The sequence below is a fragment of the Pseudorca crassidens genome, chromosome 12, assembly GCF_039906515.1.
Source record: "Pseudorca crassidens isolate mPseCra1 chromosome 12, mPseCra1.hap1, whole genome shotgun sequence".
Classification (NCBI taxonomy): domain Eukaryota; kingdom Metazoa; phylum Chordata; class Mammalia; order Artiodactyla; family Delphinidae; genus Pseudorca; species Pseudorca crassidens.
Genome location: NC_090307.1, coordinates 73,144,202 through 73,166,910, shown reverse-complemented (window position 1 = coordinate 73,166,910; position 22,709 = coordinate 73,144,202). Strand labels below are relative to the sequence as shown.

At 52.8% G+C, this 22,709-nt stretch overlaps 1 protein-coding gene across 7 annotated transcripts in view; it reads left to right on the top strand.

Moving 5' to 3' along the window:
* The window catches only part of KIAA1671 (KIAA1671 ortholog), a 187,808-nt gene that overhangs the window by 91,255 nt on the left and 73,844 nt on the right, over positions 1-22,709 (top strand). Inside the window, exon 6 of one of the 7 annotated variants that reach the window (XM_067700425.1) lies at positions 20,357-22,045. The exons of 5 other annotated variants lie outside the window; for them this stretch is intronic. In XM_067700425.1, coding sequence (XP_067556526.1) covers positions 20,357-20,407 — 51 coding nt within the window. In that variant the 3' untranslated portion in view covers positions 20,408-22,045. Of the gene's footprint in view, positions 1-2,844; positions 3,257-20,356; positions 22,046-22,709 lie in introns of those variants that run through there. One more of the 7 variants, XM_067700427.1, reaches the window with a different exon arrangement.

Here is a 22,709-nt window from a genome sequence, read left to right as displayed (position 1 = left end):
CTTGTACGTTCAGTCTTTTCTGGAATTAATGAAGGACATTAATAAGGATCTCCCGAGGACCTACTGTGGCCGGGTGTCATCTTGGGACGTGGGGAGCCAGGCTGACCAGGGTGGGGGCCCCTGGGGAACTGACCTTCGAGGAGGGATGGAAGGAGGAATCACCAGGATGCAGAATGTTCCTCCAGAAGTGGCGTCGTGGGGCCCTGTGTCTGGGGGCCGCCCTGAGCCTGGACTGGAGGCTGCTGGAGGCTGCTGGATGGTTAGCTCTTACTCCAGAGACCCCGGCATGAATAGGCGCGAACTAGGTGGAGAGGAGGGGGCGTGTGTTTGTTTTCAGGGCTGCCGTAAGGAATCACCATGTGCTTTGTGGCTCAGAAACAGCAGATACTTATTCCGTCTCCGTTCTGGAGGCCAGAGCCTGAAGTTAAGGTGTCGGCAGGGCCATGATCCCTCCAGGGATTCTAGGGGAGGATGCTTCCTTGCCTCTTCCCGCTTTGGGGGCCCGAGGCGTTCTCTAGCTTGTGGCCATACCCCTCCAGTCTCTGCCTCCGTCCTCATGTGGCATCCTCCCTGGAGGTTGCGTCTTCTCTTCTGGACACTTGCTGGATTTAGGGCCATCCAGGGTAACCCAGAATAGTCTCATCTCAAGATCCTTAATTTATTAATAATTACATCTGCAAAGACCTTTTTCCAGATAAAGTCACATTTACAGGTTCTGGGCGGACGTACCTTTTGGGGGGGGCCACCATCCCATCCGCTACAGGGAGGAACAGCATGAGCAAAGGCCCTGCGGTCGCCTGGTGCACCCGATTGGGGTGGGGCAGGTGTGGGGTCAGGTGGTAAAAGGTGAACAGGGGTCTGGGGTGGGAGGGATGGGGAGCCAGGGGAGGCATCCAGGGTGCGTGGGGGGTGCCTTGGTCACCATTGTGCGTGCAGGCGGTTCCCCTGGCCAGGTGAGAAGGGTCCTACAGGGCAGGGTGGGACCAGCCCAGCTGATCAGAAGGCGATAGCCCTGACTAGGTAGGGGTCGCTTTGGGCCTGGAGTGGAGGTGCAGCAGGGGGGGCCCCCTGCTCCTGGGAGTGTGACCTGGTGACTGTGGCTTCCTCCAGGCTGAGAAAATGGGACTTTGAGCGGGTTGGGGGTGGGGGTCTCCATCACTGGTGCCTGCCCACCCCCACCCGCCTCGTGGGGGCTCAGCTCTGTCTCCACCTGGGACTTGCCAGGTCTGACTTGTTCACTTTTCTTTTTATCCTTCGCACCCCTGCCCTGTCTCCTGTCTTTCTGCCTCCACCCCACCCCCTTCCCTGCTCGCACCCCACTGCCCTGCTCTCTTTGTCTCCTCGCGGTCTCTGACTTTCTTCGGGTTCATCTCTTTTCCCGCCTGTGTGTGTGTGTCTCCATCCCCCTCAGTGACCGAGCCCCTTCCCCCGATCTCTGTCATCCTCTCTGCCTCTTCTAGCCCATTTCTCTCTCCGTCCATCCCCGTCAGGCCTATGGGAGGCACAGCAGCTGGCCGTCAGCAGCCTCCGCGTTCCTGGTGGTGGACGGTTGCTCCCTAGGAGAGGCAGGCTCAGCTAGGGCCACCTCCCGCTGTTCTGTGAGCGCCTCAGCGAGCAGGACCCCACTTTCCAGCTGGGCCATCAGCCAAGCAGTCAGAGGGCAGGGGCCAGGCTGCACCTCCACCTGCGCCATCAGCTGGGGCCGGCCCCCAACTGGCTGTCCGTTGGGCAGTGAGCGGCGGGGACCCCTCGCCTGCCAGATGTGGGGCGCCGAGTCGAAGGGGCCATGGGCCTGCTTCTGAAGAGCTCTGAAGTTCACGCCGCGGCTTCCTCCGCCGCTGAGCTCGGCTCCCCGCTGGTGTCCTCGGGGGCTTCCTGTCAGCCGCTCTGCCCCGGGGTTGTGGGTCTGATGTGTACGGTGCACGTGGTCCCTGGGGCCGGGGGTGCCTCGGCGCCAGCCCCCGCCTGGGCTCTCGTGCGGGCGCTCGCCGTGCGCCAGTCCGGTTCCGGTTCAGGCGAGCTGACCTGACGGAGGTGCTGTGGAGCCGGGGCTCTGCGGCTGCCCTGCCGCTCACCTCGGCAGCTGCCTTTGCTCTCGAGCTCCAGCCTCCTCGTGTAGCCCGTGGAGAAGATAATGTTTCCCCCAGGGAAGCACCGTGAGGACTAAACGAGATGCTTTGGTATTATTCTGCCTCATCCAAAGCAGAAAACCCTGAAACACAGGGATACTCCGTCCCATTTTACAGAAGAGGTAACTGAGGCTCAGGAAGGCGGGGTGACTTGCCAAGATCACACTCTTTCGAAGGAAGTTCCCAAGAAAGGTCACCTTGGGTCAGCCTTGGGTGTGCTACAATTCGCATTTTTAATTTCTGAGAAGGATGCTCCCCCTGTTCCCACCACCCTCCCCCCAACCCCAGCTGGCAGATGGTGACTCTGGGAGCCGGTCTCTCCCTTCCTCAGCATCCCCCGCTCTCACCCTGGGCCTCCCGCCCTCGGGAGCGGACAGAACCCAGGACTGGTTGGGAGGCCTGGGTTCCAGCCTTGGCTCAGTTTCCACCTCTCTGTGTGACCTCGACCAAGTCCCTGTCCCTCTCTGGGCCTCCCTTTTCCCCCTCTGTAAAATGGGGACAACCAGGGCCTCCTTCCAGGGCTTCTCAGAAGCTTAACTGAGTCAGAAGGAACTTGACTGAGCTGGGAGGGGCTGTGTGAGCCGATGGGATCCTGAGTTGATTTATTTCCTTTATATGGAAGGATTTGAGGTGGGGAGGGCTCCCCCTCGGTGTGTGGTTTTGGGGAGGAACTTGTCCTCACATGACACACTCATACACACGCACACACTCAGTTCTGGGGCTTCATCCTTGCTCTTCCCACCACTCAGCGGAAAACCCCCAGGCCCAGAGCATCCCCAGGAGGGTGCAGGGTCCAGACCACTCAGCTAGATTAGGGAGGGGCCACCCCTGGGCCCGCCCCGCTGGAAGAGCCACTGGAGATGCTCCAGGCGGGGCCCCGGGACCTGAGCGGCAGCTTCCCCGCACCCTTGGCGGGGCCATCCTGCCAGTCCCCTGGCCACCAGCCGGCCCCTGAATGATTCATGCCACCTTGAACTTGACTCCTGGTGTGACAAGCCGAGCGGGAAGAGCTGCCCCCTCCAGAGGGAGACTGGAAGCGTGCACAGTGCAGGCGGCATAACCCCCAGGCGCCAGAAATGGAGTATTATTACTGCCCCAGCTTGTTGAAGCTCTTGCGGTACCTGTGGGTGAGTGCGGCCGTCCGGACCCGTATCTCCTTTTTCTTCTCCTCCCGACTCCTGCCAGCTTTGCTTCCTGGCTCTGTCTGGTCAGCAGTGGCTCTGTTTTCTTTAAGAAATGGTGGTTGTTTCAAGGAGGAGGGGGTGTTGGGAAAGGGATGGGGTTTGATTTGGGAGGCAGAGGGGACTCACAGAAGAGGACGAGGTCCTGCCCAGGGTGGATCAGTGGGCACGGCGGCCACCCCTCCCGTCCTCGGAAAAACAGGAAAAACAAGGGGAGCGTTAGTGATCTTTCCAGAAATCGACGTTTCTTTGATTTACCGGACTGTTCTTTACTCTGAAATTACATCCTACTTGCCTTTGTGTGCACGTAAAAATGTCTCATCTTTTATGAGTTGGAAAGAATAGATTTTGTTTTTCTTTCAGTGAACTTACTAAGCAAAAGTAGAAAGTTGGAACCCTCCCATTGCGGCCTCTCATCTATATAACAGGAAAAAAAAAAAAAAAACTCAACTTTTTTTGGCAAAATGCCAAAAACAGGGAACCCACGTGGAAGTGCTTTTTGGGGTATAAAGTGCTTTTCAAATCTTGTTTTGACTCTGAGATTGATCTGCTGTGTGTCCACAGGCAAGTTGCTTCCCCTCTCTGGGCCTCTGTTTCCTCATCTGTGAAACTAAGGAGTGGGCAGTAGATGATGGTGGGTTATGTGACATTCATCAGGGCTCCGTGAACAGAGGGGCTTAGCAGGGAATCGTCACAGGTGGGTCTCAGAGTTTTCCAGAACATTTGCCACCCAGCTGAGAATGCCCAAGAAAGTAAGACTTGGGAAATATTATTTTTCCCCCTGCTGAATGTTTGCAAATACTTCAAATGCCGAGTCACCCAGGGAATTTTCCGGAGCTCCTAAAAATACAACTTTAGGAAACATTGTCCTTCAGCCGCTCCCCACCCCAGCCCAAGTCCCCTGCAGCAGTTGAAAAACAGGAGACACCCCTCACCCCCGCCGAGTCCTTCTCCTTTGATCACTGACTTTTGATTATTATCGTATTGTAAACGTAAGGGAACATTGACTGGTTTATTTTTTTTTTAATTACAAAAATAATTTATGGGCGTGGTAGAAAACTTGGAAGATCTTGAAGAGCGTGAGAAAGAAATTAAGCCGCCCACGATCATTTGTATTTGGGGATTCTGCTGCCCACTGGGGCCTCATGACCTTGATGTGCTGGACACACAGGCGCTGGGCTTCAGTGTTAGGGAGGCTGTGATATTGTGATTTATAGTAAGAAATACATATTTGGTTTTTGTTCCTGTCTCTGGCACAGGGCTCCTAAAACCCTTGGTGTTTCCAAAGTGATAAAGGTGTCTAGATATTCACACATGAGTTTATGTTAATGAGATGACTTTTGGCCTGCACCTGCGTAAGGGTGGGGGCTGGTTGCCAGGGAAACCAACCACGTGAGCTCTTCCTCTTTCCCAGGAGGCCACGTCAGATGGAGAGTGACCAGCTAAGCATCGATTATTGTAAGGGCCCTGATGGGCGGGGGGTAGCCCTCCCCATCCCTGCTGTAGACTCAGGTAGCACAGAATATACATTCACCCATCACTCCATCCTCCTGGGCCACTCGCTGCTCTCAGTTTTCTGTTCCATGTCACCTCTTCATAATGTTTCAAAATTTTGGAATACTTTTAGATTTACAGAAAAGTGGCAGAGATGGTTGGGGGAGTCCCTGTATACGCTTCGCCTAGCATCTTACTGTAACAACCACAGTATATTGTCCGACGTAAGAAATTAACATTGGTGCAGTACTGGTAACTAAACTCTAGGCTTCATTCCAGTGGTTCTCATCCAGGGACGACCTTCAGGGGACACTTGGCAATGTCTGGTGACATTCTTTGATTGTTGCAGCTAGGGCGGGGGGGTGATGGTGGCATCTTCCGGGTGGAGGTCAGGGATGCTACTAAAGATGGTACAATGCACAGGGCAGTCTCCCACCCCCCAAACAGCCACCACCAACGGTGACCCGTTCCCAACAGCAGTCGCACCAAGGCTGAGAAAGCCTGCTTGATTCAGATTTCACCAGATTATCCACCCGTGTCCTTTCTCTGTTCCAGGATCCAACACGGGGTCCACGTCGTATTTTGCCTCTAAATTTCATCCATCGCAGTGAACGAACGAGTGTAGAGTATGCACGTCTCAACTTCATGTGCCCGCTAATAAGGGAACATCTGTCCACATCTGGAAGCCCTCTGTAAACGTGTTGCTTAGGGACCGCTAACTACCCGCATTTGTCGTCAGCCTTGATGTATCAGCCGTTCGCCCACAGTTGGACACCTGGGTTGCTCCCAGGCACTCGCTACACGCACAGTTTAGTGATGGTCGTTCTCAGCCTTAAATCTCTATTCACTTTTCAGGTTCTTTCCTAAGTCAGCTTCTTAGAATTGGGGCCGAGCGTGGGCTGCAGCAGGTTTCTGCAGAGTTGGTCATTTGTCGGTGGGGTGTCGGTTGTCTCCTGTCGCTGGCCCGCATCCCCCACAGAGCTGCAGTTCTGGGGGGGAGGGGCACTGCCCCCACCATCAAGCCCAGTCACTGCCTAGCATCAGCTGGGAAGTGGGGGAGGGAGATTAAGTTTCTGCTTTAAATCATTAGTAACTGTAGCTGGTGGCTACCCCTGCCATGGCTGTTTTGAGTTACTTAATCTCCTTTGTTGCCGAGATAACCCAGCCAGACTGTCCCAAGGCTGGTGGCCTTGCTGGGGTGCTAGCAGCAAGTCGGTTGCTTGTGGTTGCCAATTGCAACAATAATAATAACAACAACGGCCACCGTCACCACCGCCATTCCTGCTGAGCGCTCCCAGCGTCCGGGGCCTGTGCCTTTCGTGGTTATCTCGTCCTCACGAGAAACCAGAACCTTGTGTGTGGGTCTCATCATTATCCCCGTTTTGCAGTCCGGGAACCTGAGGCTCAGAGAGGTTAAGCTGCTTGCTGACGGCCTCCCCAGCTAGGAGGTGTCAGAGCCTGCATCTGAGTGCGGGTCTCCCTTTATGACATTTCAGCTACTTCACTGAGTCTGATCTTCCTGTTTCTCAGATGGGGAAACTGAGGCCCACGGGTTGAGGTGACTTGCCGGCCTCCAGGAAATCCTTCGACCTCTATTGACTTTTGCAAAGTGGAGGATTATAGAAAGATGTTGCACTGGGCTGAGCTGGGCTCTGGAGGGGAGAGCCCCGGCTTAGAATCCCAGCTCCACCAACAGCAAGTCACATTGCCTCGCTGAGCCTCAGTTTCCCCATCTGTACGTGGATTGTGCTGAGAATTAGCTCAGACAAGGGGCGTTAGTATCCTTGGCACAGGGCTGGACTCAGAGGAGCACTCACCATCTGGATGTTCTTGTTTGGGGGTGGCGGGAGGGCTCTGATAGAATGGGAGACACCCCCCAGACGTTCCCTGGCTCCCCAGAGGCTGCCTGTCCAGCCAGCCCAGAGAGCCTGAGCGCTGACTCCTGGCTGGCACCTTCCTTGACTCCATGTCACCCGCAGCTAAGAGGGTTGCCAATGTCACTTCTGACAGCTTCTTCAGGAGAGGCTGTGTGACGCGGAGACCAAGCCCAAGGGCGGAGCCCTGTGCTGTGGGTGGCGGGTCCCTTTCCGCCCCTTGCAGACGCCTCCTTCCCAGGGCCCGTGGTCCGGTGGCCCCGTCTCCGCGCAGTGACAGGGGACCCACCTTGTTTTCCCTGGTGGCTGCCGAGCTTCATCTCCCTGCCTTCGACTCCATGGCCAGATTTGTTTTTTTCTTTTTGGTGGAAAAATGTCCAAATGTCTAAATGTGGTTAGACTGGCCGTTCTCTCCCCAGGGCCTCCTTGTTGCCTGGTTACTCAGCTTTGTCCCTCACTCAGCCTGTCATCACCTCCAGCAATAATAATACCAGTCATGAGACAGTGACGTGCATTCCTCTCTCACCCTCCAAACCCTTGCACGTGTGGCATTGCGGTTAATCCTCCCAACAGCCCCGAGAGCCGGGTATTGTTATTTTACAGATGTGAAGCCTGGAGCTCCAGGGGGTTGAGTGCCCACCTGATAGGGACCGGCTGGCAAGGGGCAGAGCTGGGGTTTGACCTCGGGAAGTCTGGCACCAAAGCTAATGTGCTTGGTTGTGGCATGCGGCTTCCCTCAGGCAGGAAGGACGCCCATCTTCACCCAGCCCCGGGCACGGTGCATAGTAGGTGCTCGTAGACACAGCGTGTGGAAGGCGTAGTGAGGACTGGATGGCTGCGGGCTTTATCGGGGCGCCTGGCATTCCGCGCACAGCTGTCCACTATTACCATTGCTACTGCTGTTATTTTTACTACCAGCTCCTGAGTCTCAGATCTTGGCGGTCTCACTCTGTGCTAAGGGTCCCGTCTGGCTTTGCAACGTCTGTGGCTGAAATAGGAGAACTGGCTATTTTTATGCTGTTGGAGCCGGGGCTGAGGCTTGGGCCACAGGCAGCTTGTGTCATGAGACTTGAGCCCCGGGTGCCTTGTAAACCCAGTTGCAGGGCAGAGAACTGGGGTCTTGGTCCAGTCCCCACCGAGCAGCTTGCTAATGGAGTGGAGAGCTTCAGGTAAATCTCCTAGCCTCTCAGAAAGTCAGTTTTGCTGTCTGTAGAGTGGGAATGATAATAACATCTCCCTCGTGGGAGGTCTTGAGGACTCAGTGAGGCAATGCCAACAAGCCCAGGGCACAGTCGGTCCTGGATAAGTGTTAGCAGCTGATGCCGGTGTAGACAGCTAATGGGTCCTCAATTCAATTCAATTCAATTATACGCCTGTGGCAGGGCCTGCTCTCAGTGTTTGAGATAATCCGTGAACCAGACGGTCAAATATCCCTGCCTGGGGACTAACGTTCCAGTAGGGGGTTCAGGCAGTAAACAATGGGCGTTTGTTTACAGGAGCACTGTATGGTATGTCAGGAGTCCGGGCGGCTGGGAGAGAAACTCAGGAGGGCTTGGATGGGTGGGCATGCCCCGAGAAGGTGACACTGGAACCGAGACTTTGGAAGAGGGGAGGGAGTAGGCCCAGGGAGGTTGCAGGAAGAGGCAGCAGCCAGTGCAAAGGCCCTGAGGTCCATGTGTGCATAGGCAGTTCTGTGGAACCAGGAGGAGGCCAGTGTGGCTGCTGCAGAGAGTGAGCGAGGGGATGGGAGTTGTCAAGGTCATGTAGGGCCTGGTAGCCACTCGGAAAGCTTTGCCTTGTGCTCTGAAGGGGACGGAGCAGTGGAGGGTGTTCGCTTGGAGTGGGAGGGACACAGTCTGACTTGGGTTTTGAACAGACAAAGGCAGAATCAGGGAGACCAGCGAGGAGTCTCTGCAGTTGTCCAGGTGGGAGATGACGGTGCCTCAGACCAGGGAGGTGGTGAGAAGTGGACAGATTCTGGATCTGCTCTGAAGGTCGAGCCACGGGATTCGCTGATGGATTGGGTGTGGGTGAGAGAGTCACATAGACACTGAGGATTTAGGGGCTGGCGAAGGGAAGGATGGGGCTGCCGCTGGCGTCCGTTAGGAAAACTGCAGAGGGAGAGGGTCCTGGGAGCAGATCAGGGTTTGGCTTTGACTTGTAGAGTTTGAAATGTCTGTTAGACATTCCCCATCCTTTCCCCAGCCTCTCTCTCCCTGTTTGTATAAGGGAAGGTAATTCCTGACCTGCCCATGTCTGAAGGTTGTTGAGATGCTTTGGTGGAAATTTGGCAGGACCTCCGAGGAGAAGGAAAATGCCAAGCCCATGCCGGGAGATTCCTTAGCCCCTGAGATAGTTCACGCTGATGGGCTGAAGTGAACAGCGTTCCCTACTCTCAGACGGAGGTCTCTCAGGCTGGCAGCCCTTGCTGTCCCAAAGGAGCCATTGTTGGGTTTCAGACATTCCAGGGATTAGAGCCATTAGAAGGGACATGCCAGTCCCATGACTGCCAAAAGGAATGATAAATGCAAGGAAGAAGCTCTGGAGGGGTGGGAACGAGGGCAAAACACTCCCGGGAGCCAGGAGTCTGGGGTGTACTTGTTGTGTGACCCTGGCAATTGCCTGCCCTCTCTGGACCCCAGTTTCTCTGTTGGTGTAGTGAAGTATTGGGCTGGATTCTCCTTAAGGCTTTTGACTGTGCACCATCTCCCAATTCTAGGGATCCAGTAAAGAATGGAGCTTTGGGGTCAGGCAGACCTGGGTTCGAGTTCAGGCTTCCCTGCAGTGTGACCTTGAGCAGGTGGCTTCCTGTCTCTGAGCCTCAGTTTTTTCACCTGGGGATGAGTAATCCCCCTTTCTCAAATGGGGATTATGTCAGCATCTCATTGTGGAGACCAGTGTGGGGAGCACCTGGCACATAATAGGCACTAAATAAATGGGGGCCGTTATCGTTTTAATTCCTTCCCAAGGGAATTATCCAAACTGACTTGATACAAGAAGTGGGCTGGGGGGCCCACTGGAAGAATGATTTCCAGATGGAGACGCTAGAGGGCACTCCCGTTCTAACAAATCACTTGAGCGGCTGCCTTTTTAAAGCAAGTGCAGGGCTACCCCATTTCCACACCTGAGCGTGTGTAACCCTCTCCAGAGAGGCAGGCACTCTGATTATCTCCATTTTACAGATGGGGACAGCAAGGAAACCTAACTTATCCAAAGTCGCATAGAGGGGAGATCTCAGAACTGGGTTTCTAGGGCAGGGTTTTTCCCCCACTGGAGCCCATGGTCTCCCTCTGCCCCTCAGGTCTCCTGCCGCCTGAATCCTAAGGCCAGTGAAGGCTAGGGAGTCACAGAAATGGTGTTACCACCAAGATCAGCCTCGGTGGGGTAAGCCAGGCCAAGGCCAGCCCCTGACCTCCAGTTATGTCAGCTGGAAAATCCAATATGAAGAGGGTGGGGTATAGTATGGAGTGTAAATGATGGAGCAGATTTTGCCAAATTTTGCTAAATCCCAGGATGTTGGTCCTTGCAGAGAATCTGCGTCTATTTTTTTGGTAGCAAATCTGGCCTCAGTCCATCAGCAATGGAGGGATGAAAAGCTTGATGCAGACCGGTGCCTGCTCTGCCACTCACTCTTGTCCCTGGTGGGCAAACGGATTTTCCAGAGCTGAAAAGGCACGTGGCTTTGGGAGTTTCGAACTGAATGAACACATGGTTTCCATCCTCGAGGCAGAACGGGGAGGGGGGAGGCAGCCTGGGCTAGCGGGACAGCGTCACCGAGTGGGGAGCCAGGACGCTGGGCTGCTGGGCTGTGGTCCTGGCCGTGAGACCTTGCTTGTGCTGGTCACTGCCCCTTTCCCGGCCCAGCGTCTTCACCTGTGGCATGCAGTCATCGGCTCATCTCAAAGTTGGCTTGCTGTGCTGTGTGCGTGTATTGAGTGCCTTTTCTGGGCTGGGCCCCGAGCTGGCTCTTAAAGCCTGAGTAGGATGGGGGTGCGGGTGGGGGGCGGGGGGGCAGGGCATTTAGGTGGCGGGACCAGCATGTGTGGAGGCCTGGAAGTTCTGGAAGCGGTGGGAGGTTTGAGGTGTCTTTGTTTGGAGCCAGAAGAACACAATGTAAGTATTTCCTCAAGGGTGGAATAGTGCATGGATGAGAAGGCTGAAAACTCTTTGCTTTCTTTTTAAGAAAACCTGGTGGGGTTTGGGTTTTTTTGTTTTGTTTTGTTTTTTTAATTTTTATTGGAGTATAGTTGCTTTACAACGTTGTGTTAGTTTCTGCTGTACAGCAAAGTGAATCATCTGTATGTGTACGTATACTTCCTCATTTTGGGATTGCCTTCCCATTTAGGTCACCACAGAGCACTGAGTAGAGCTGCCTGTGCTATACAGTAGGTTCTCATCAAGGAAAACATGGTGCTTTATGTAGAAATTCTGAGGTAGGAAGGGACAGCTGTTTGCAGACGTATTCTGTTTAATGTCATATTAATATTTTGCATTAAGCCTATTTGTATTAATAAAATATAAGCACATTCATGTTAACATCATATTATTTCACAGTTACAATATAAATGCGATAATATAGTAATAGGAGATCTTCATGTACCTCTTCCTTTGTGTCAGTGTATGTATTTGCTAGGGCTACCCTATCAAAATACCACAGTCTGGGTGGCTTAAACAACGGAAATTTATCTTCCCACAGTTCTGGAGGCTGGCTAGCCGTCCAAGATCAAGGTGTCGGCAGGTTGGTTTCTCCTGAGGCCTCTCCTCTTGGCTAGAGAGGGCTGCCTCCTGGTTTGTCCTCACATGGCCTTGCCTCTGTGCACCCCAGGTGTCTGTGTGTCCAAATTTCCTCCCTATAAGGACACCAGTCTCATTTTTACTTAATTATCTCTTTAAAGGCCCCATTTCCAAGCCCAGTCTCGTTCTGAGGTACTGGGATTAGGGCTTCAACCTATAAATTTTGGGGAAACACAATTCAGCCTATAGCAGCCAGGCACTAGGCAAAGCACTTCATATTACTTCGTTTTATCCCTTACAACAGTCCTGGGAGAGAAACACTAATATCATCCCCATTTTACAGATGATGAAACCGAGGCTCAGAGAGGTTATGTCACCTGCAGAAGATCCCCCAGCTGGTTGGCAGAGGAGCTGGGATTTGATCCCATGCTGTCTTGCCTTGGAGCCTGCACTATGCTAGTATATGTTTATAATTTGACTTGAATCCTAGGGAGGCCTTTTTTTTTTAACCTCTCACATTCTATTGAATGTGCCCAATATTTCCTCATTGCCTCTCTGTCCTCTGCCCTGTCCTTGTTTTAGGTGTAATTGGAAAAGACTCAGAGCGGGAGCGAAGGCCCCTGCCAGACCCCAGTGCTGCCCCAGCTTGCCTGGGCCCTCGCTGGCCTGTTGGCCACCTTCCCAGGAGGGGCGTGCCGGGGGCTGCCTGCTCCCCGCTCTGCCCCCAGCCACCCATGTTTGCCGAGAGCAGCCTGGGGCCCAGTGAAAGCAGCCTTTGTCCTCCAGCCGTTCCTCCCAGAGGGATGACCCTAAGTCCCAGCTTGGGAACAAAGCAACAACCTGCCATGTGAGTTCAGGTCAGCACCAGTATCCTGTGGAGTCTCCCAGGCTAAACACGGTGTGGGGAGGGGGCGGCCTTGGCTACGGGGTTGCAAAGTTAGGTGGGATCCAGAAGGCGGCAGAGCACTCCCGTGTCCTGAGCGATGATGCCAGGGGCTCCTCTGTGCACAGAACTTTACAGTTTATAAAGTTGTTCCGTGCTTTTCCAGGTTGGTGGAGCCTCTCCGATTGTGCACATCATAAAGGGCAGGGACTCGGAGAGACAGGTAGCAGTTTTTACATGGAACCACTTCAAAACATCGGGGTGTAAGCCAACCACTATTTACTCTGCTCATAACGTTCGGTGGGTCAGGAAATCGGGTAAGGCTCCGTGGGGATAGCAGCTCTGTGATATTTGGGGTGTCAGCTGGGATCCCCAAACAGCTGGGGGCTGGAATCATCCAGAGGCCTCTTCACCCACCTATCTGGTGCCTGTGATGACTTGGAGGCCGCACTTTCTGGGACTGTTGTCCAGGCACCTGCCGTAGCTTGGGCTTCCTCACAACATGGAGGCTCAGGGCTCCCAGAGCAAGTGTTGTGGCCAAGAGGGCAGACCTCCATCACCCTTTATGATGGACGCAGCCTCAGAAGTCACATAGCGTCACTTCTGCTGCTCTCTGTTGAGCAAAGCAGTCACAAGCCCCCCAAGATTCAGGAGGAGAGGACATGGATCCCCACCTCTCAATGGAAGGAAAGTCAAGGAATGTGCAGCCACGTTTCAAAGCTGCCACAGCCAGAAACGAAAGTAAAATTACTAGGTAATGTTTATTGAGCACTTACTATGTGCCAGGCACTGTGCCAAGGGCTTCCCATGGATGAACCTACCTAAGCCTCCCCACAGCCCCAGGGGGCAGGGGATTCAGAGCCTGATGTTTTCCTGTCAACCTTTCAACCTGAGCAGACGGAGTAACCCAGGGAGATCGACAGGGCTGCCATTTGTTTGGTGTTGAACATGTCACTGTGGGAAGTTGTGGGCCGGTTTGTTTTCTTTCCCCTTCCTCCTCTAAACTTAGAATATTCCTCGAGTTCTTGAAAATTCTCACTTAGCTGTCTGATTCATCTCCTCACTCACCAATTCTTCCCTTTAGTGTTTATTTCGAGCAGTTTCTCTCTCCCTCCCCCATCACCCCTTCTCCACCCTGCAGCTCGTGGGAAGGGAAGGGGCATCGCAAACTTCCCCGCTGCCTCCTCTCCCCAGGCTTTTGAGGAAACAGGGTGTGGGGCCTCGTGATCCTGCCTGAGGAACCGAGGCATCACTCAGCCTCCTGTGTGTGCCGGCTTTGCTCTTCCTCCGCGGCCAAGTCTGGGGCTCACTCATCTGCCTCCCAAGGGTCTGATGTACAGTAGGTGCCCAATATATGTTTGGTGAACTGAACATGTAAATGATGGAGGAAGGAAGAACGGCTGGCTCTTCAAGGGCGGAGGTTCTCTCCTGTGCACCTCTGCGTCCCTGGCACACAGTAGGCACTCAATAAATGTTCATTGTACCAAATGAAGGAAAGAAGGAATGGGTGGATGAGACAGGGAGCAGCGACTGGGCCTTACATTTGTATCCTCGTCACGTAACGCAGTGCTGGATGCCCATTCATTCCCTCGGTGAATGAATGAATGATTGACTCCAGTGAACTCTCCACCAGGAGGGGATGTGTCTATTTCACATCTGTATCCACAGCCGGGCACACAGCAGGTGCTCAGCAGTGCCTATGGAGCTGAATGAAAGAAAGAGGGAATGAAAAGAATGACTAAGTGAAACTTCTCATTATCAGGGACCTTGCCTTGTTCATCTCTGTCTCTCCAGTTCTCAGCACAGAGTCTTGTGTACAGTAGGTGCTCATTCAATGTTGAATGAATGAATGAGTGAATGAATGAAAAGAGAAACTTCTTGAGGGTAGGGACATGTCTTATTTGTTTCCCCACTTCCTAGACTGGGACTTGGCACACAGTAGGTGCTCAATAAATGTCTGTTGAACTGAACGCATGGATGAATGAGCGAGTGAGTACGTAAGTGAGACTTTTGGAGCATAGGGCCTGTGTCTTGTTCATTTCTTTCCTCAGGTCCTAATACCAGGTCAGGCATACAGCAGGTGCTTAGCAAATGCTTCCACGCTGCCCCGACCTTTGTGGGAGTGTCCGTCCATCCCTGAGAATGGACTGAAAGGGGAAGGCCGACTGGGGGCACCTTGTCCGTCTCAATTGGCCCGCACCCTGCCCGCCGGGCCCCACGGCCGGGACTTCCTGTTGTTCCCGTCTGCACAGGTGGACAGGAAGTCCCCGAAGGCCTGCCCGAGAGCTGCTTCCCATATTTCCTTCATGCCGGGCTGCCCTCGGTGGGACCCAGGCGCCACACCGGGCCCCAGCGCCGGCTGGCCGAGGAAGCGTACCCCCCAGGGACCCCACTTCCTGACCACATTAGCACTTCTATTTTAGGGCCTTTTGAGTTTTTGCACAAGGCAAGTGAAGCCTGGGAGAATGTTCCGCTTGGAGCCAACCCCTAAAATCACCTTGTTCTTATTCTGGCCTGTTAACCCCCTCACAGCTGAGCAGCAGGGACAGAACAGAGAGTCAAGGCTTTGGGGTCTGAGAGAGCAGGGTTCAGATCTGCCTCTGTGGCTTTAAAGTTGAGCCTCAGTTTTCTCATCTGTGAAATGGGCTTTATAAATATCCACACACACCCCGCCCCTCCTGTTTTCCCATCTTGGCCACATGTCTGTTCCTCTTTCAAACTTCCCGTGCTGAGGCTGCCCACTCCCGGAGTTATGATGTTAGTAGATTCCCAGCACTGTGTTTAAAAAACTGTCTGCCCTGCTTGATTCTGAGAGGCAGTGGCTCAGGCTAGGTTCCCTAGAAACAGAGCTTGAGATGGGGATTCATGGGTCCACGATTTAGTGACGGAGAACTAGAGTCGGCCTGATCCCTGGAGGAGTTCTGGAGGGGCGACAGCACCACAAAGTCAGTCCCTGCCTTGGAGAAGCAGGGTGGCTCTTCCTCCACCAGCTGAGGTCAGCTGTTGGAGAAGCTAGGGCAGTGAGCGGTGGCAGCTAGCACCACAGAACCTGGGGGAAGGGGGCCCCAGCCAGTACCGGGGGCCTGGGCGGGACACCAACAGCATCTACTGCTGTCAGGCAGCCTGGAGAGTTATGGACCCAGTGCAGTGAGATGCTGGGTGTAGATTGGCTGGCATGGAGACGTCGATGCCTACTAAGTAGTAACTTGGTAAAAATGAAGAGCTCTGAAGAAGATGGAAGTGGGTATATGGGTGTAATGATGCCGTTTGTTCCTCCAGCACGTACTGGTTGAGCGCGAGAGGCCAGGCTCTCAGTGGGTGCACAGGTGTGGACCCCACATTCCGTGCCTCCAGGGAAGGGTGACACCCACATAAATGGATACATGGGTAATGGTGCTGTACCTGTGATGTCTCCACACATTGGTGGAAAGGTTAGGCTCATTTTTAGGGGGAGGAAATTTAACACAGGTATTGGATGTCCAAACATTCAAAATAGTTTATTTTTCTTTGATTTGAGAAAGTAATACGAAGACACAGTGAACATTTCCAATAGTGCAAAATAGCATAGCGTTCTACAGAAAAATGTGTCTCCCTGCTACCGCCAACCTGCAGTCCCACTCCGCTAGAAATTGGTGACAGTTTCATGCATCTCCTTGCAGAAATATTCTCTGCGTACATAAGACTCTCTGTGCATGTATCTGTATTTCCTGTGTATATACACATATTTTTAACACCAGTCAGACCTTGCTATACGTAGTGTTCTATGCCTGATTTTTCTTTTTTTCATAATGATGAGACCTTTCCCTCTCAGCACAGTAGGTCTGTCTCATTCATTCTGATGGCTTTATATTTTTCCTCTCATTGTATTTATTGAACCAGTCCCCTCCCGATGGATATGTAGGTCATTTCCAGTTTTGTGCACCGTAAACAACACTGCAGCGAACATCCTTGTGCAAACGTCTTGGTGCCCTTGTGTGTTGCATCTGTCTGCAGGAGAAGTGCCTAGCCATGGACTTGCCAGGTCATTTGAAGGTTGAATAGGGTTTTCCAGGTGGGCTGGGGCTGGCAGGAGTGGGAGTGAGGGGGAAGGGGAGGTGTTCAGGTATGAAGGACAGCATGAGGACATACAGGAGCTGGAGCTGAGAGCAGGGTGGCCTGCCTCCATCACAAATGTGGTCTGGGTCTGTGGTCTGTGTTCAGATGCCACATCACCTGCCGAGTTTCACTCCAGCTCTGAGAATCTGGGGGTGTAGGTGGCTCCTTATGAGGGGTCTGACACCACGCAAAGCACTTTTTCTGTCTTCTCCTTGGGTTCACATGGCACATCATCAAACAATATTGTTATCACAGTTTTATCACGGGCTCAGAGAGGTGCAGTGACTTGCCCAGGGTCACACAGCTAATGAATGACGGATCTACGTGGTCCCATAGGTCAGTCCTTCCACATATACCATGTTGCTCCCTGCTCTTCCTTGCTAGGAATTCCTTGCCAGGAATGCTCTTTCATTGGATGTCTATCCTGTTGGAACACAGCCTCCATGAGGGCAGGGATCTTCATCTGTCTCATTCTCTGCTGTGTCCCCACAGTCCAGCACAGGGCCTGGCACACAGCAGGCATGCAATGAATGTTTGTTGAATGACCAAGTGAGCTAGTGAACTTCTGGTCCATTCCATTCCAAGCAGAACTTTTATTTGCTTATAATAGTATTTATGATGATGATGATCTGGTTCCTTTTCTCAGAAATAGACTCGCATTTTTTAAAGAAATGAAACATCTTTCTTTGCAAACCAGTTTATGTCATAGGAATCTGACATTTTGCATTTTTTTCCTCTGGGAGCCAAACGAGGATGTCTATTCTGTAGAATGTCACCAGAGAAAGGAATCTGAACATTTCCTTTTGGAAATTTCTGCATAAAAAGTTAAAGCGAGATGGAACTGTACTTGAAGATTTCAGTTGCCATGGCTACCGGATAACACGGCGAATAGTGTTCTTACATATGGTCTCCACTAGACCTTCAACCACTGTATCTCAGTTACAGAATTTTGGCTTTTAAGTGCATTTCATGCAGTGAGGCTTTGAGAGGAGAGTCTTGCTGCTGGGTGTCCGCTGGCTGAAGTGCTTTAACCAGCAAGTATTTTTTTGAGCCTCTCCTGGGCCCCGTCCTTTGGGACTTATCTTCATCGCCATCGTGCGGGTGCTGGAACTACCACCTCCACTTCAGAGATGAGCACACTGAGCCCCATAGAGTTTTGGATGGTGTATATGTGTGTCCATTCAATGTTTATTTGTTCGTTCATTTATTCATTTGTTTATTCTCTCAACAACTATTTATTGAACCCTTTCTCTGTGTCAGACACTGGTCTAGGCAGTGAGCATCCCTGCCCCAGCAGAGTGTATGTTCCAGTGGGAGAGACAGATAATATATACGAAAAGTAAATACTGATAAATGTATGAAGACAATAGAACAGGATGATGTGGCAGATAGAGGCTGGGAGGAGGTGTGGCTGTAAAGGCCCCTAAAGGGATGTGGCTTTTGAGCAGAGATCTGAAAGAAGGAGCCCACCAATTCTGGGGGAAGAGTGTTTCAGGCGGTGGGAACAGCACATGCAAAGGCCCTGAGGCCAGAACCAGCTTGGAGGGGTTGAGGCCAATAGTGGGGTCAATATGGCCGGCCTGGTATTGAGCAGGGGGGTAGGGGGAGGCAGGTGGGGGCCTGGAGGGCCAAGGCAGAGCGTTTGGAGTTTGCTCTGGTCTTAGTGCAGAGCTGAGGGCATGCTTTTGGTGGCGGCTGATGGGGTAGATTGGAGATGGGGGCTGGGATCTGGTGCTGAGGAGGGATGTCGGGGTCAGGGTGGGGATGGGGATGGAGAAATGATCTGGTTCTGGCTGTAGTTTGGGGAGGGAAGAGGGGGGGAGGAAAGGGACCGTGGAAGGTTTCCAGTCTTCAGGCCAGGACAGCGAGGTGAGTGGAGGAACTTGTGTGGAGAAAGCAGATTTGGGGCCAGGCATCAAGAGTTTCCTCCTGGTGTCTTTGAGGCACATTTGAGGCACCATTAGATTTCCAAGCAGTGAGGGAGCTGGGATTGAAGGAGGTTTCCCTTTGGCTTTTGAAGATGAGTGATGTCGAGGCTTTGCTGATGGGCCTGGTCCAGCAGAGGGGGAGACTCGGGTGCTGCAGGGGACAGAGAGGTGGTCAGCTGCAGGGATGATGCCCTGGAGTTGGTGAGTGGGGCAAGAGGAGGGGCTGGCCTGGTAGCTGGAGGGAGGCAAGGCAGGCTCCCAGATGCGGGGGCCGGAGAGGGTGGGCTCACTCTCCTCTGATTGCTCTGATTTGTTTCAGTGAAGGGAGAGGGACTTACCAGTTGGTGGGAAGAGAGAACTGATGGTGCTTCGGAGGCAGGCTCCTCGGTTCCAATCCAGCCATTCGTCCCCCAGCAGGTTGCTGAGCATGAACGTTTACTGAGCACTTCCTACGTGCTAAGCGATCCCTCCACAGAGGTCACTATTATTATCCCCATTTACAGATGGACGAGGAAACAGAGGCTCAGAGAGGTGCAGCGGCTTGCCCAAAGTCACACAGCTCTTTGGCAGACAGGCCAGGTTTTGACGCTGTGCAACCTGGGAACCAGGTCTAAGGCTCAGGTTTCTCATCTTTCAAGTGGAGACAAGACCACGTTGGGCCGTTGGCAGAGCGTCAGTGACCTAAAAGATACGGTGGCACCTGCCCTGCACCGAACGCCGTGCTCAGCCCACGGGAGGTGCGTGAGTGACGGCCACCCCGTCCTGGCCTGTTTCTGTTCGCTGGGTCTCCAGTAAGTGCCACTTGCTGCTGGCATCTCGAGGCTGCACAGCATTTTCGTTGCTTCCAGAAGTCCTTCTGCCAAGGGATCTCATTAAGTCCATTTTGAAATGAGAACACTTGGCAGGGGAAGAGAAGGTAGTTAGCATATTTATTATTCAAATCTGAAATAACTTGTCTGGTAAGAATGGAGAGGCACTGGGATCTGGCCTGAAACCCCGCCCTCTTCCCCCCCTGCCCTCGGAGGATGCAGGGCCTGAGGGAGGAAGGCCGGGTTTCTGCCGGCCTGCTGGCAACTAGCCTGTCCCTGGGATCCAGTCCGATGCGGGAGGAGGCTCTGAAGCTGCAGTGCCAGACCTGTTCCTGGCCTGCTGCAGATGGTGGCTGGAGAGCCGAGATGGGAATTCTTCCTGTTCTTTCTGGGATGAGTGAAAAAAAAAAGTCTAGGGCCTCTAGGGAATTCCGTCTGGTGTGTGCCCTGGGTCTCATTAGATGGGAAGAGACCTGGCACCCCAGACACCAGCTCTGGCACCTGGGAAGTCCTAGAAGAGCCGTGGTGCTCAGCACAGCCCACAGGGTCCTTGAGGCTGGATGAATTAAGGCCACTTGTCCCCGAGCTGTCCCCAAGAGCTGCCTCTGGGGCCTTGTTTGCCAAGTTAGGAACATGTCAGAGACCTGGTTTCTTGTCCTCGGCTGTATTATAGAGCAGGCAGAGCTGAACATCACCTTCACCCAAGACGCATGAGGTCTGGTGGGGCCTCTGGCTTCTCAGGCTCCCACCTTCCCTCTTCCCCTCTTTTCTGCTGGTCCCATTCGGCCAAGACTCACCCACCCCCTGTCCCTTACCCTCAGGGCTCCACTTACTGTAAGAGCCACCACTGTTATTTTGTCTGTGTGACAGCTTTGTTGAGATATAATTGACGTACAATACAACATACATATTTAAAGTGTGTAAGTTGATGAGTTTTGACATATGTGTATTCCCGAGGAACCAACATTACGATGAAAATGGTGAACACATCCTTCACCCCTAAGAATTTCCTCGTGCCCCTGTGTGATCCCTCCTTCCCTCCCTGCCCTCATGCAACCGCTGATCTGCTCTCTATCACTATAGATTAGTTTGCATTTTCTAGACTTTTATGTAAATGGAACTGGACACCGCACGCTCCTCTTCATCTGGTTCCTTTCCCTCTGCATAATTATCTGAGATTCATCCGTGGCGTAGTGCGTATCAGCGGCTTATTCCTTTTTATCACTCAGGACTGTTCCACTGCGTGGATGTACCGGTGCGTGCATCCATTCATCTGTTGACAGACATTTGGGTTGATTCCACTTTTTGGCTCACGTGAGTAAAGCTGCTCTGAACACTCTTGGTCAAGTCTCTGCGTGGACACGTGACTTCATTTCTCTCGGGTAAACACCAAGGAGTGGAGTGGCTGGATCATGTGGTAGGTGCGTGTTAAACTGTTTTCCAGTGCGGCTGTACCATTTTGCGTCTCATCCCCTGAGAGTTTCAGTTGCCCTGCATCCTCACCAGCACTTGGTACACCACTGTTATTTTATCAGTGAAGATGCTTTTGAAGATGCTGAAAGTAGCAAAAGAACGCCCCCCCAGTAAAGATGGGTCAAACCACAAGGATGTGTATTACTTCACATAATTCACCTGATGGTAGAGGGGATGTAGTGCAGGGTTCATCACACTGTGGCCTGTGAGCTAAGAATGAGTTTTACATCTTTCAAAGATTATTTTTTAAAAATCCCCCAAACCAAAAAATATGTGACAGAGACCACACGTGGCTGGCAATACCTACAATATTTACTATCTGGCCCTTTAAAACAGTTTGCCACATCCTGGATTAGTGGATCAACCCAGATTCTTTCCATTTTTCTATGCTCTCTTCAGCGTCTTTTCCCCTCGTGGTCCCAAAATGACTGCCACAGTTCCAGCCATTCCTGGGAGACTTGACAATATCCAGCTAAGGAAGAGGGGGTGTATTGGGAGGAAGACTTCTCCCTGAGTGTACCCAGCAGACTTCCCCCCCAAATCTCATTGGCCAGGATTTGGTCCCGTCCCCATGCTATTGCTGCAAGAGAGGGTGGGAAGTTAGTAGCCAGCATTTTCAAGGCTTGGCCAGGAAAGAAGAATGCTGTTCATGGCTGTATTTTTCTGTGCCAGTTCTTTGATTAGTTTCCTGGTGCCCGATTGTCTTGAGTGAGTTTGAGCCGGTTATGAGGACCCTATATGTCCCTGGCCTTGGTTCCTTCATCTGAGATTTGATGTCACCTTTAAGGGCTGATGAGAACTGAATGAGATTTATGTAAAGTGCCTAAAGTGTTGCACATAGTCGGTGCTGGAGGACAGTGTGGTATAATGGTCACCCAGGGTCCTTGCTGTGTGACCTTGGCCAAGTAGCTTGCCTTCTCTCAGCCTTACTTCTCTTGTCTGTAAAATGGGTATAAGATGGTCCCCCTCCTTACAGGGTGATGCTGAAGAGTCTGAATTATCTGATTCAAAGTGCCCAGCCTGGGCCTGGCATGTGGTTAGGTCTTGATAAACATTAGCTGTGACCAGGCCTCAGGATGGGCCCTGGAGATACAGAAGGGAATTGAAACAGCGCTGACCTTCCAGTATCTGCAGCCAGTGGGCAGAGGGGTGTGGAAATTAGCCCTTCTATTTATGGTTAAGAGAACGCTGTGATGGGGAAGCTCAGGGGTTGGGGAGCCCAGAGGAGGCACTGAGCTGAGTGGGAAGGGTAGCAGGGAAGGCTTCCTGGAGGTGGGGACATCAGTGTGAAGTCTTTAAGGGTGGGTAGGAATTGACCAAGGAGGAGAGGGGAGGAGAGGATGGGACTGCAGTACAAATGTTATAGTGTTTCTCCCCTCCCCTCCCCTCCCTCTTATATGCACCCCCCGCCACTTCTCCTCCCCTCCTCGCCCCTTCTTTCTCTTCTTCACTTCATTCATTCATTCACCCATTCATTCAGCAAACACTTACTGAGAGCCTCCAGTGTGCTAGGCACAGGGACAATAGCAGATATTAAGGCATCCAAGGTTTCTGCTCTCACGAGCCTTGGTTAGAGAGATCACATTAAAGAAACGATCAGGAAAATACCAGGTAGTATAACAGAATGTGTGAAGGAAAGGGTGCTAAGACAGAGAGGGTCTGGCAGCTCCTTTGTGTTGGGTGGTTGGGAGGGAGAGTCTCTGAGGAGCTAGATTCAGAAGTGGCAAGCATCATGGTATGCGGGCTACAGTCAGTTTGGGGCTGCTGGGCGGTACCTTTCCCGGCAGGAGGCAGCTGGGTGGAGGGAGCTGGGGGTCTCACCTTCATCGCCCTGGCGATGGGAGAGTTCCAGACAGCTGTGAGTCCAGGCTGGCCGAGGTCCAGGAACTCTGAGGCTGCCAGAATATGCCTTGTGCCTACCAGGTGGGTCTGTGGGGCCTACGGGGCGACACACTTTTGTCAAAATGCCAAGGCTGCCTGGCCGCCCTGCTTCCTGCCCTCCTGCCCAGCACAGCGTGGCTCCTGGGACAGTGTGGGCAGTGCAGAGGAGGGGCTGTCTACAAGCCGAGAAACAAGGCACAAGATAATAGACCTCTAGCCGGGTCGGGA